Source organism: Xylaria bambusicola (genome assembly GCF_022495145.1).
Source record: "Xylaria bambusicola strain CBS 139988 unplaced genomic scaffold F5B22scaffold_50, whole genome shotgun sequence".
Classification (NCBI taxonomy): Eukaryota; Fungi; Ascomycota; class Sordariomycetes; order Xylariales; family Xylariaceae; genus Xylaria; species Xylaria bambusicola.
The window spans coordinates 312,082-324,222 of record NW_025953603.1 but is presented as its reverse complement, the minus strand read 5'-3'; the positions used below and the strand labels follow the sequence as shown (position 1 = coordinate 324,222).

Below are 12,141 nucleotides of genomic sequence, written 5' to 3'. Positions count from 1 at the left end.
TTCCAATATTGCCCAATATTGCCTGCATATCTTGAAAGATCATGAACAGCTTGCAATAGTCCTTCGTACGGCCGAAGTGCGAGGCGAACTGCATATTCAGCTGGCACAGAGGTTGCACGCGTAACAGAAACTTAAGAATACTAGTTATAGCCATCTAATTTCTTCACGATTTCTTGATAATCCCTATCAAGGCTAACCGCCAAACAACAATGCCATTCTTGTTTATCCCTGAAATAATCACGACTGTCGTCGCTGGGTCTGCCATAAGTGACACACTGGTCTTACGGATGCTGATTATGCCAAGTTCTCCAGTATCTTAACCGCCTAGGCATACCTCCTGCTGCTCTAGACCTCATATCAACAATATGCACCAAGAGTGGTCGAGCAGGAAAGTATATTTCATACGACCAGGTCAACGGGAACGATACAATCAGGATGGATGGGGTCATTTGGGATCTTTAGGCTTTGTGTGCAAAAGACTTATTGCTAAGCTGGCTCATTATAATTCTTTACTTCCCAATACAATACGCCGATCTTTTAAGTCAGGCCACACATTGTCTCACCAATCCATTCATTGAACATTGATGATTACATTTCTTGCGAGGCTATATCCTAAGATGAAATAGGTACGTTATTATTTTCAATGTGTTTAACCTTGGAGCCATGATATCGGAACATAAAACATAAGTTACAGGCCTGATACGGCTGTTTTCCTTTTTAATCAGTCGAGAGAGAGAAAAGCGCTGCTTTAGGGTAGATAAAGGGAAGAATAATGAAGGAGAAAGTGAGTGGTAGGAGTCAGACCTTAACAGGGTCACAGAATCTGCCAGTCAAATGATGCTTCTAATCAACAAGGCAATTGCATTGAATTCAACGACGTGGAAAGAAGGGTGACGTCAGCCTTTAATGTAGGGATAAGAAAAATATCGTATGATATACAAATCCAATTCACATATGTTCTCAGTCATTGAGAGCCACAATAATATCCGAAGAATACTTTTCTTTGGTCCTAAAAAGCAACTCACCAACGCTAGATCCACCGGGGGTTTCCACATGTCGTCTAGTCAAGCTTCTAGTGATAGATTTGTCAAGCCGTATCCCTTACGTTGTGATGTTTCGGCCAATAAATAGAACATCTTTCGTCACTTCAACTTACACCATTCGCTCTATTGGCGCTCATGGCCGAAAGTCCAAGACAGTACCACATGGCAAACAATGCCTACGAAGATATATTATGTGACTCATTTCCCCTAAGTTCCTCTCCGTCCTGATCCTCTCCCAACTACCAACAAATTCTCTTTCCATACGAGTAAATCAAGTGCAGCCATTCGCTATTCTACTTCATACTGCCTAAAGCCTCACGTCGCGATGTCTTCCCAGATAAAGTCAAGAATTGACGATTTCATTCATGATGGATTACACTCCATTCACCAAAGTCGTATCACTATTGAGCTCTTGGCATGGTCACGCATTAGTCTCCTGATTCTCACATGTACTTTTGCCTACACTTTGATGCTAATTATCTATCGCTTGTACTTGAGCCCTCTGGCATCGTTTCCAGGTCCCTTTCTTGCAAAAGTTACGCATTGGTACGAATTTTACTACAACGTTGTACACACCGGCAAGTACTACGAAAGAATTCGTGAGATGCATGAGAGATACGGTAAGTATGTGTCTGGCAATTCGGTGAGAACAGGTATACTAAGGCGGAGATTCAGGCCCTGTGGTACGAGTTACCCCAGAGGAAATCCACATTATGGAAGCATCCGCATACAATGATGTATTTGTTTATGGAGCCGTGTGCAAAACCGACTCCTATCCGAGATCTAGTACCGGTACTGGATTTGAAGGTAGGTTTAACAACAATTGGTATTTGTCTCAGAGAGTAACTAATGGTGGACACAGACATGGCGAGCATCTCTCATAGACATGACGCCCATCGGCGTCTGCGCGCTCCTATAGATATGATATTTGCACGGAATCGTATCTTACCATTTGAATCCCGGATTGCCGATCGGGTAGCAAGACTATGTGATCGGCTGTCACATTATCAAGGGACTGGGGAAGTGGTCAACCTATCGAACGCATTTAGCTCACTTACAACGGATATCATCTCATCCGTGATCTTTGAGGAACCCAGCGATTATCTTGGAGACCCCAACTTCAATAGCGATTGGTTTGACACACTCAAACGAGGGACACGAAGTGTATTCGTGTTCAAGCACTTGCCATGGATAATTAGGTACTAAGCCACATCGAGCTCTTTGAAATACATTAGAAATAGATTAACGATATTTCTTAGCATAATTGGACAGCCATTCATTCGATTTTTGGTTACTCATATCACTCGCTGGACGGTCTGGGATGAGGTAAGTTTTCCGCTTTTGTCCAGATTAAGGGCCCCATCCGTAGTCTATTATGATGCCTTTGCACCAATCGCCAGAATGAAATTTCCACGCCGCTAAGATTTACTACAGCAAGCTCGCCGGGAGCTTCTCCTAATCCGTAAGCGCCCTTCCGATAAAACACAAACGCGAGAAAAGTACACTGTTCTCGACCAGTTAGAAAAGAGTGAGCTCGTCGAAAGGGAGCTTGGTAGCGGCGGTTTCCCACGCCTCGCTCAACTTATCCAACAGGCAGGGGCGCATAATGTGTCTCACACTCTTGGGACCATCGTCACTCATTTACTCACAAAACCAGAGATACTTGAGCCGCTGCGCCAAGAACTTGAAGAAATATGGAGTAAATACGATGGCAAGTCAACCACCCCATCTTGGCTTGAGCTAGAAAAGGCACAATACTTGAGTGCTGTGGTAGCTGAGGGACTAAGGTGAGTCTCAGATTCAGTCAGCTTGTCAAATGACGAACCTCTTAAACTCATGGGGTGTGTAAAGGATGGCTGTTGGTGGCATGAATCGCACGAGCCGAGTTTTCCCAGAACGTACAATTGAGGTCGGTGGTTGGGTCATCTCTCCTGGGGTAAGTTGATCTACTGCGTCTCAAATCTTTGTTGTCATAAGACCTGGCGGTTGGAATACTCACTGCGTAACAGACACCAATCTCGATGACGACGTATTGGATGCATAACGATCCCGCCGTGTTTCCCAATCCAGAATCTTTCGAGCCTGACCGGTGGCTTACAGCTGATCCCGAGAAGCTGAAAACTATGCAAATGTATTATGTACCTTTCGCAAAGGGTAGTCGCAGCTGTGTCGGCAAGAAGTGAGTTATACTCGTATTCATTCTCCCAAGGTCACCGACTTAGTATCCACGGAATGAGTCTCTTCGTACAATTGTCATGAAAGCTAAAATGTAGGGCTAGTCTCGTTTATATGCAGATATACCACACGCTCTCTCGCCTCTTCCGACCCGGAGCTCCCGCTCTATCTCTTCACGATACGACCCTGAGGGATATCGTAGCAGTGCAGTATGGTTTCCTTAATTACTCTAGCGCTTCCAGCACTGCTTGTCGTACCTACTGGAGACACATATTGACTAACACTTTCTAGTGGACTCTTGTTTCCTATGCCACCTTTCGATTCTAAAGGCGTCAGGGTCACCGTGTCGGAATGAACCGGTTATGATTTGGTAGTTTATTATGTTATGGGAAAATTCGGTGTCCATGCTATTATTCCACGGTGGTAGTAGTCAACAACGAGCTGAAATAGCTATTTCGCTTAACCATAACTGCCATCGCAACTGTCGCGGACATGTGGATCTCGGCGGGAGATCTTCAGAAGCCAAGCCAGCCGATCGCACAAGGTATTAATAGTAGTTAGCTAGTTATTCAGAGGTCTGAATAACCTCATAGATAACTAATACAGAGCTGCTAAATACGCCATCGTACCTGTCCACTTCTCTGCGAGACTATCCAAAACATAATGTCGTTCCGGAATAGCTGCCTCTACTGGAACATTCTGCATTGTTAATTCTCATCTCCCAGAGCGTTCAAAGAGTCAATAAATACTTTTTTTAGGAGGTAATGCCTTCTTCTCTCTCAATATCTGCTTGGCTCGGCGACCACTTCTCTTGGAGGCCCTTGTCAAGCGTCAGACCGTAGACGTCCTTTGGCCACCATTCTCCCCAGCTCGTAAGGAAAATTTGCTCAGGATCCTCTGGGAAGTCGTTACGAGTGAGAGCTGCAAGGACACTTTGCGCACCTTTTCTTTGGGTTAGCTTGCATGCTCGCACATGTCTGAAGCGGAGGAGGCTCGTGAGTCTTGGGGAACACACCTTCAGGTACACTCTTCGCGTCGGGAAGGGTGTCTGGTATTTTCATCTCACTACCCCGACTGATACCTGTGTGTGGGATTAGGCCCGGTGACACAGCCACCACATCACAAGTACCCTTGAGTTGACGGCGCCACCAGTGCGCGTTAAGGAGTTGGGTAAATTTGGTAGGGGCATAGACAGCTTTATCTGTCTCCTTGGCAGCTAACATTACGTCATCCAATATGCCTACCAAGGTATATAGTTAGCTCTGTCAGCGGTTATAGGCCTGTTCGGTATCTCCTTACTGGTATCTTTGACACCTCGTACGGCGCCAGACGAAACAAACACAATCCGGGTCTTGGACTGCTCTAGCTTTGGCCGTAAGAGGTGGACGAGATAGTGTTGTGCTACTGGTGTAAGTCATGAACACGTCGTGCTGGCTTGGGATATGGTCTCACAGAGATGATTGACGAGGTACGGCTCGATCCACTTCGAGCCATGAGGCCCTGTCTGGGCCACTTTCTTCACCATGCCTGTCCCTGCATTGAGCAAGAGGTAGTCAATTGGACTTGAACCCAACTTCTCAAGAGTCTTCTGCGAGAATTTCTTGACATCTTTCATGTTATTCAGCTCAAGAGGGAAGATGGTGACAGAGTGTCTGTTGCTGTCATAGTTCAGCGCATTGTAGGCTTCTGTTGTAGTTTTGAGATCTCTGGCGCCAAGGACGAAATTGTAAGGCTGCGATTGCGAGAGCAATTGCTTGATGGCCTCAAAACCCTACTCCATGTTAGTGCTGTTTAATGCGATTCCTGGCGTACTTGAGCGCTTACGATGCCCGAGCTTGCGCCAGTAGCAACAATAGTCTTGGCAATAGTCGACATTGTGAATTTGGCCTTTCTCGGGTGTTTGTTTTTAGGTTACCGATGATCGCTGAGTTGGTTTCTTCTGGATGACAGTCTAAGTATTCTTTATACTTTTACATCTGTCCCCTGCTTTGTCAGCGTCACGTACCAAGGCGGTAATAGTTAGTGTTAACGCCGGGTACTGGTAGCTTTTCAACGCATAACCGCGTCTTACCACTGGACATTTATTAACTCCAGTTTCCGGCTGTGTTCTGATAGGTTGATTTGTAATGCATCTGTGACAGATCGAGAAGCTATCTATGCAAAGTAGACATGTAGGCAAGGTTACGTGATGTCAGTCTATGATGCGCAGTATTCCTAGACTGATGGATCTAACTTACAGTAGCAAGGACCTACCTTGGTACTCACCCAGTTTAGTGGTTCGCCAGAAGAACTCGAAATGTGACAATCGTTTTGACGCTTGAAAACCTCCGTCCATCGTGGAAGATCAACCCGAAATCGCACTCAACATGTCAAATTATGGGGTTATTATAGGGATTTCCTTTCTTCAACTATAGCTAGTCCTCTCTTACTTACCTACAGTATATATATTGATATAGAAGAAAAGCGGCGTTCAGTTTCTGCCGTTGAAAGATTCGATACTTACGAGTGAAAGAACACTTGTGTTCCATCCATTGCACGATGTTGCAAGATGCAACCTGGATGATTTCACGAGTTTCTGTACTGTATGAATGCATATCAAGAGCTTGGGTGCATAGATTGGCGATCCGATACAAGGAAATGCATCAACCGGAGCTTGATGCTCTTCTCGAAGTCCCGGACATCTTCGACGGTGTTCCACAGAGGAAAGCCGCAAAGTGCACCAGTCCAGGACTGGCTTAGCGCCCCACCCCAGATAGCTGGCTAGACCCTCTATCCATTTTGCAGCCGATGCCGAAATTTTTGAAGCTTAAGTTCTTCCAGCTTCCCCGAATCCATTATCCTCTCAACCGTCCCAACTTGCTCCCCTCCTCCTCAGTCTGTCGGTTGCGAGACGTCTGCCTGTGCCGTTGTAATTTTGATATATCTCTTCTAATAGCCACGCCACCTATCACAATGCAGCGCGCTCTCTCATCACGCGCCAGGGCCACTGCCCTATCTTCAGCTGCGACCAAGTACCGCGCTGGTGCTGGTCTGTCGCAACAGCTCCGATTCGCACACAAGGTTCGATTCCAACCCCTCCCAGGTTGTCCAAACCCTTTGCCGATGCATAATGCTAACCTGCCCATTTTAGGAGCTCAAGTTCGGTGTCGAGGGCCGGGCCTCGCTTCTTGCCGGTGTAGAGACTCTAGCAAAGGCTGTTGCCACCACATTAGGTCCTAAGGGCAGAAATGTTTTGATTGAGTCCAGCTATGGCTCACCCAAGATCACAAAGGGTATTTCAGCTCACCACCATACCGAATCCTTGTAACTGCACTAACATTATGCGCAACAGACGGTGTTACTGTCGCTAAAGCCATCAGCTTGCAGGACAAGTTCGAAAACCTCGGTGCTCGATTGCTACAGGATGTCGCCTCAAAGACCAACGAGTCGGCCGGTGATGGTACTACTAGTGCTACCGTACTAGCACGAGCCATCTTCTCTGAGACTGTTAAGAACGTTGCTGCTGGTTGTAACCCCATGGACCTTCGCCGTGGTACCCAGGCTGCTGTAGATGCTGTTGTTGAATACCTCCAGAAGAACAAGCGTGACATCACTACAAGCGAAGAGATTGCTCAGGTTGCTACTATCAGTGCGAACGGAGATACTCACATTGGCAAGCTCATTGCCAATGCCATGGAGAAGGTTGGTAAGGAAGGTGTCATTACTGTCAAGGAGGGCAAGACCTTGAACGACGAACTTGAGGTCACCGAGGGTATGCGATTCGACCGTGGTTTCGTTTCGCCGTACTTCATTACCGACGCCAAGGCTCAGAAAGTTGAGTTTGAGAAGCCTCTCATCCTCCTTTCTGAGAAGAAGATCTCCGCCGTTCAGGATATCATCCCCGCCCTCGAGGCCTCGACTCAGATGCGCCGTCCCCTTGTTATTATTGCTGAGGATATTGACGGTGAAGCTCTCGCCGTTTGCATTCTCAACAAGCTCCGTGGCCAGCTTCAAGTTGCTGCGGTGAAAGCTCCTGGCTTTGGTGACAACCGCAAGTCCATCCTCGGCGATATTGCTGTGCTTACCAACGGAACCGTTTTCACCGATGAGCTCGATATCAAGCTAGAGAAGGCCACACCCGATCTACTTGGTTCTACCGGTTCTATCACAATAACTAAGGAAGATACCATCATCTTAAACGGTGAGGGTAGCAAGGACGCTATCGCCACTCGCTGTGAACAGATCCGTGGTGTCATGTCAGACCCTGGTACCTCCGACTACGAGAAAGAGAAATTGCAAGAGCGCCTAGCCAAGCTCTCTGGCGGTGTTGCTGTTATCAAGGTCGGCGGTTCCTCAGAGGTTGAAGTGGGTGAGAAGAAAGACCGATTTGTAGACGCTCTAAACGCTACCCGCGCCGCTGTTGAAGAGGGCATCCTGCCCGGTGGTGGCACTGCCCTCCTCAAGGCCTCCGCTCATGCCCTCAAGGATGTTAAGCCTTCCAACTTCGATCAGCAACTTGGTGTGAGCATCATCAAGAACGCAATTACCCGACCTGCTCGCACTATCGTCGAAAATGCTGGTCTGGAGGGTTCGGTCGTTGTTGGTAAGCTGATGGATGAATTTGGTGCCGACTTCAACAAGGGCTTTGATAGCTCCAAGGGCGAGTACGTCGACATGATCCAGGCCGGTATCCTCGACCCCTTCAAGGTTGTCCGCACTGGCCTCGTAGATGCCAGCGGCGTCGCTTCTCTGCTCGGTACCACAGAAGTTGCCATCGTCGAGGCGCCAGAAGATAAACCTGCAGGCGGTATGGGCGGCGGCATGGGAGGTATGGGAGGCATGGGTGGCATGATGTAAGAGATACATGATGACATCTGACTCCGATCCTTCTCTTGTATCAAAAACAAAACATTTGGGCTTAAAGGAGCATTTGAATTCGGTGTTGGGGCAATGGGTTCTATTATCTCACGTGGCCACGTTATCTCTCTTCATCTCCCCTCCATACTCATCACGTGTACATTGAATGTTCCCACGACTACGACTGATATCCCGAGCGGCGTTGTATAGTATAGCTAGCTAGCTTGGCCACCCCTTCTTTTTACTTTGGTTGCTTAGCTTCAAAGACAAAAAAAATGATAAATTAATTCCTTTAACATTTGCATTTTTCGTATGATTTCGTAAATATCAAATCCTCTCCGCTCATGGGTGCCTATATCAGGCGCTGATGGTTAAAACCCCGCGATCTTGCTGCCTGTTGTTGCGGTCGTTGTTTGGATTGGTAATAAATTCATCACACAGTGATTGACCCTCATGGAGAATGATTGTTTCTGTAGTGGGAATAGAATAAAAAATTGTCTGTATGCATCGTGTGACGTGCTATTGTAATGTAAGAATATGAAGGTCTTTTTACTAGGTATGCTGAATCAGCTCCTTGGGGCAATAGTTGAGGATAGATACCTTGCGACGGTCGAATGATCCATATATCTTGATCTTTTCTGCTTATTTACGTTTTAATAGATGTCACATCATGAGCATTGAAAGATCATTTGCCTATAGTAGAGGAGCGTTGTTAATGGTGAACAGCGTAATGAATCATTCTCTGCCACCACAACATTCCCCACGTGATTGTACAGCTACGCGGCTTTTACGGTCGTGTGGGTAGAGGTTGAATAGGTAGTCGCAACAGTCGGAACCTCTTCCGGACCATACATGAACAGTGCAGCGAATGCAAGTAGGTATTCTCCTCTCCTTTTGCTTCTGATAGTCTTTATGATTATTAATTACTGCGAAATTGTATTAATTATAAGCATATTGTAAAGTAAGTTATATTCGGCTCTCTCGTTGTGTCTATTTAGACTACCCGGTCGTTGGGCATCCTTCGTCCATTTCAAACACTGCTCTTCATTGGAGGTGTGATTTATTCGGTAGGTACCTAAAAGCTTCTGAAAAACGGCCCCCAAGAGTGAGGAGACCTGGGAGCGGCTGCAAGTAAAATGTACATATGTTGTACAGTGCATTAGGCAGGACATTTGTGTACAACCTGTCGACCTCTTCAGCGGTTTAGGTGGAATTGATTTGTCGAAGAAAGCTTGAGGTTACCCCTCGCCCGCCAAGCCAACAGCCTGCTCGGCCAACCAGCCAAGCCCCCGCCGACTCGTCACCCCACTACTGAATTGTTTTTCGTTTGCCTTCCACCAAGGTTGGCAATTTGTTGTTGTGGCCTTGGGTGAGTGGTGGCTGTACAGTAAAAAATAAAATAAAAATAATAGCTGCCTGCAGAATTGAAGCTCTGTATATAGTAGTTACATAGCTACCTACATAGGTATGTACTGTATCTTATGTAGGTACCTGGTGGACACCTAGGTACACAGGTAGGTAAGTACATATACCTATCTAGGCTGAGAGGTGTAAGTACTATGTAAGTTCGTACTGTATGTAGATAGTGAAGGATAGCGGAAAATACTCGCGGTAAGTAGGGTCCTCCCCATCAATGATTAGGTACACATGTGCCCTACCGCCCTGCGCTGTTTTACCGCGCGCACAGTGTGCATACCCAAGTACAACAACAATATGTATGTAACAGTATACCAGTCGGGGCGGGACGTCACTTTTTTCCCCCTCCATTGCGACAAGCGTCCCACCAAAGCACATCCCACATCCAGCCCTCCAACCTGTCAGGTATCTAGTCGCTAACTAGACTGACCTGACTTTCTCTCTTTCCCTCATCTACCTACTACTCCTTACCGTTACCCCCTTACTCTTGCGATCATCGCTTCGTTCAAACCCAATCCTTTGACGATAGCAGACCACGTCAGCGTGGCTCAACTCTTCCAGTCACCAACTTCTGTTAGTTCTTCTGCCTGCCGTGGTCCCTCCCGCCACGACTCCCTCCTATATCTACATCTTGAGCTCCGTCGGCATGGCCGCTCGCTCAGTGCTCAGTACTCACGCTGACCGCATTTCCTAGCTCGTTCGAAGCACTCCCCCTTCCACTTGTCTACCACCGCCATGGTAAGGAATTTCTGTTCCCCTTGTCTGCTTGGAACTTGCGCGCCTCGACGATCACTAACACGCTGTTCTCTTGTAGTCTCAATCAGGGTTTGTTGTCCCTTTCCATTCTTACATCTGGACAGCTCCCCGCACGCGATCGCCTGAGCAATCATGCGCCGCTCCGCCCATGTTCCAAGCTCTTGCTGTCAGAGTCAGACCAGCGTAGCTAACTGTGCTACCTATACCTATTTAGAGCGAACGTCTCGCAAGAGTGCATATCTGCATTCAACGATCTCAAGCTCGCCAAGAAGTACAAGTTCATCATCTTCAAGCTGTCAGACGACAACCGAGAGATTGTAGTTGAGGAAGCCTCTGCCGACAAAGATTGGGAGGTCTTCCGCCAGAAGCTCATCTCAGCTACTGCTAAGACCAAGAGCGTAAGCTGCGCCGTACACCATGCGAGCTTCTACTCATTTTAACTCGTTTTACTTGCTAGGGTGCTGTTACCAAGGGTCCCCGATACGCCGTCTATGACTTCGAGTACGGCCTCGCTAGTGGAGAGGGCCTTCGGTTGGTAGCGTCAACTAACATAGTGAGGTTCATCACGCTGATAACGGATACAGAAACAAGATCACCTTCATTGCTTGGTCCCCAGATGATGCTGGTGTCCAGGTTAGTATACCTGTCTAATACTCCCTACAAAATGCCTTAGAACTAACAATCTTGTAGCCCAAGATGATCTATGCCTCTTCCAAGGAGGGCCTCAAGCGCTCACTCAACGGTATCGGACATGAAGTGCAAGCCAACGACCCAGACGACATCGAGCACGATACAGTCCTGAAGACTGTCAGCAAGGGTCTGGCCGGTTAAATGCGCTGAGTGCTGCTATAGTACTAATTAGACGGAAAAGACAAAAGATCTGAATTGATAGTTCTGGTCTATGAGGTCCATGATACCGCGGTGAAGAGAAATTCGGTGCAGGTCCGTCCGCTGCAGACCTACAACGGGTTCTAGTTTGGTAGCTTATCACGCGAGGTTGCTTGACAAAAGACTCCGGAACCGATGTTGACCAATAATACTACACGACACCATTTAGTTATTCCTTGGCTGTTAAGCGTTCTTGTCGCTATTCAGAAATCTTGGCCGTTCCTGCGTGCACCAATTACTCCATTCGTGACGCAGCTAACATGCAATGGTACTAACGCTCCTCACGTAGAGTCTGTCCTCATCGTGGCAACTCAGCTTTTCGTTTTCCATGCCTCCTGAAATGTACTCGCAAGTTCCGCTGCTAATTGTTCATCTCGTATCCGTTGTAATAAGAAACCCTTCAAGTCAGCCCAGAAATCCTCTGTTTGTAAGACATCTGCGCCACTGAGGCCTTGGGCGACATCATGCTGTGCGTCCTGCTTCCCCCCTGTTGTAGCGGCAGCGGAAGCAGCACCTCCCATCACCATTACAGAAAATTCAACAGCAGTATCGTCCTCACTAACAAGGTCTTTCAATACTTTGCTATCAGGAACGGGTTTCTTCTTGTGTAAGACTTTGATCTTGTTCTCGGCAATGCCGGTCTCTTTGGCTACGGAGGCCTTGATATCGTGAACCGAAGTATTGAGCGTTTGGGAAGAGAGTCTCAGATCAAGCGGTGGGTTGCGAAGCGATTTGACGGTTACGACGAGGCTTCGTTCTTGGCCGGGAGTTACACTCGTGCCTTTGCGTTTGCTCATCGTTTTGGGCATCTTAGGAAGGGTGTACTATCAGTCTGTTAGTTTATATTGGCATTCAGAACCCCAGAGTCGCTTGTGGTCAAGTTGCAACTCCTGCGCAGAGGGAGGACACGTACAGCGCCTCGCGCTTGGTAGGTCTTGGGATCTTCGACATGGTCGGGCGATAGCTTGATGGGACGCCCATCTAGTGCGGCGAGGAAAGACTTGGCGAAAGATACTTCTGTCATTTT

The 12,141-nt window shown here is 47.4% G+C and overlaps 4 protein-coding genes across 4 annotated transcripts; 2 read left to right on the top strand and 2 right to left on the bottom strand.

Moving 5' to 3' along the window:
- Window positions 1-1,130: 1,130 nt before the first annotated feature.
- Window positions 1,131-3,850, top strand: F5B22DRAFT_659786 (cytochrome P450). The gene is made up of 9 exons (XM_047980230.1): window positions 1,131-1,663; window positions 1,719-1,850; window positions 1,906-2,242; window positions 2,303-2,369; window positions 2,478-2,830; window positions 2,895-2,979; window positions 3,053-3,222; window positions 3,323-3,427; window positions 3,510-3,850. The coding sequence occupies exons 1-9, from the start codon at window positions 1,369-1,371 to the stop codon at window positions 3,571-3,573; spliced, it is 1,608 nt and encodes a 535-aa protein (XP_047827312.1). The 5' UTR covers window positions 1,131-1,368; the 3' UTR covers window positions 3,574-3,850.
- A 122-nt stretch (window positions 3,851-3,972) lies between these two features.
- On the bottom strand, window positions 3,973-5,093 carry F5B22DRAFT_638860 (uncharacterized protein; the record flags this gene model as incomplete). The annotated part of the gene is made up of 5 exons (XM_047977644.1): window positions 3,973-4,160; window positions 4,234-4,458; window positions 4,518-4,619; window positions 4,671-4,989; window positions 5,043-5,093. 5 exons carry the CDS (start codon window positions 5,091-5,093, stop codon window positions 3,973-3,975), a joined length of 885 nt encoding a protein of 294 aa, XP_047827311.1.
- A 281-nt stretch (window positions 5,094-5,374) lies between these two features.
- On the top strand, window positions 5,375-8,054 carry F5B22DRAFT_638859 (heat shock protein 60; the record flags this gene model as incomplete). The annotated part of the gene is made up of 3 exons (XM_047977643.1): window positions 5,375-5,389; window positions 6,349-6,490; window positions 6,550-8,054. The coding sequence occupies 3 exons, from the start codon at window positions 5,375-5,377 to the stop codon at window positions 8,052-8,054; spliced, it is 1,662 nt and encodes a 553-aa protein (XP_047827310.1).
- A 3,371-nt stretch (window positions 8,055-11,425) lies between these two features.
- On the bottom strand, window positions 11,426-12,138 carry F5B22DRAFT_638857 (cell-cycle control medial ring component; the record flags this gene model as incomplete). The annotated part of the gene is made up of 2 exons (XM_047977642.1): window positions 11,426-11,938; window positions 12,028-12,138. 2 exons carry the CDS (start codon window positions 12,136-12,138, stop codon window positions 11,426-11,428), a joined length of 624 nt encoding a protein of 207 aa, XP_047827309.1.
- Window positions 12,139-12,141: the final 3 nt, after the last annotated feature.

Bases quoted from the DNA above. Each gene is read 5' to 3' on its own strand.
- F5B22DRAFT_659786 (XM_047980230.1), top strand. From the start codon at position 1,369: ATGTCTTCCCAGATAAAGTCAAGAATTGACGATTTCATTCATGATGGA. The intron at 2,980-3,052 runs GTAAGTTGATCT...ACTGCGTAACAG, and splicing joins GTTGGGTCATCTCTCCTGGG to ACACCAATCTCGATGACGAC. The intron at 3,428-3,509 runs GTATGGTTTCCT...AACACTTTCTAG, and splicing joins AGGGATATCGTAGCAGTGCA to TGGACTCTTGTTTCCTATGC.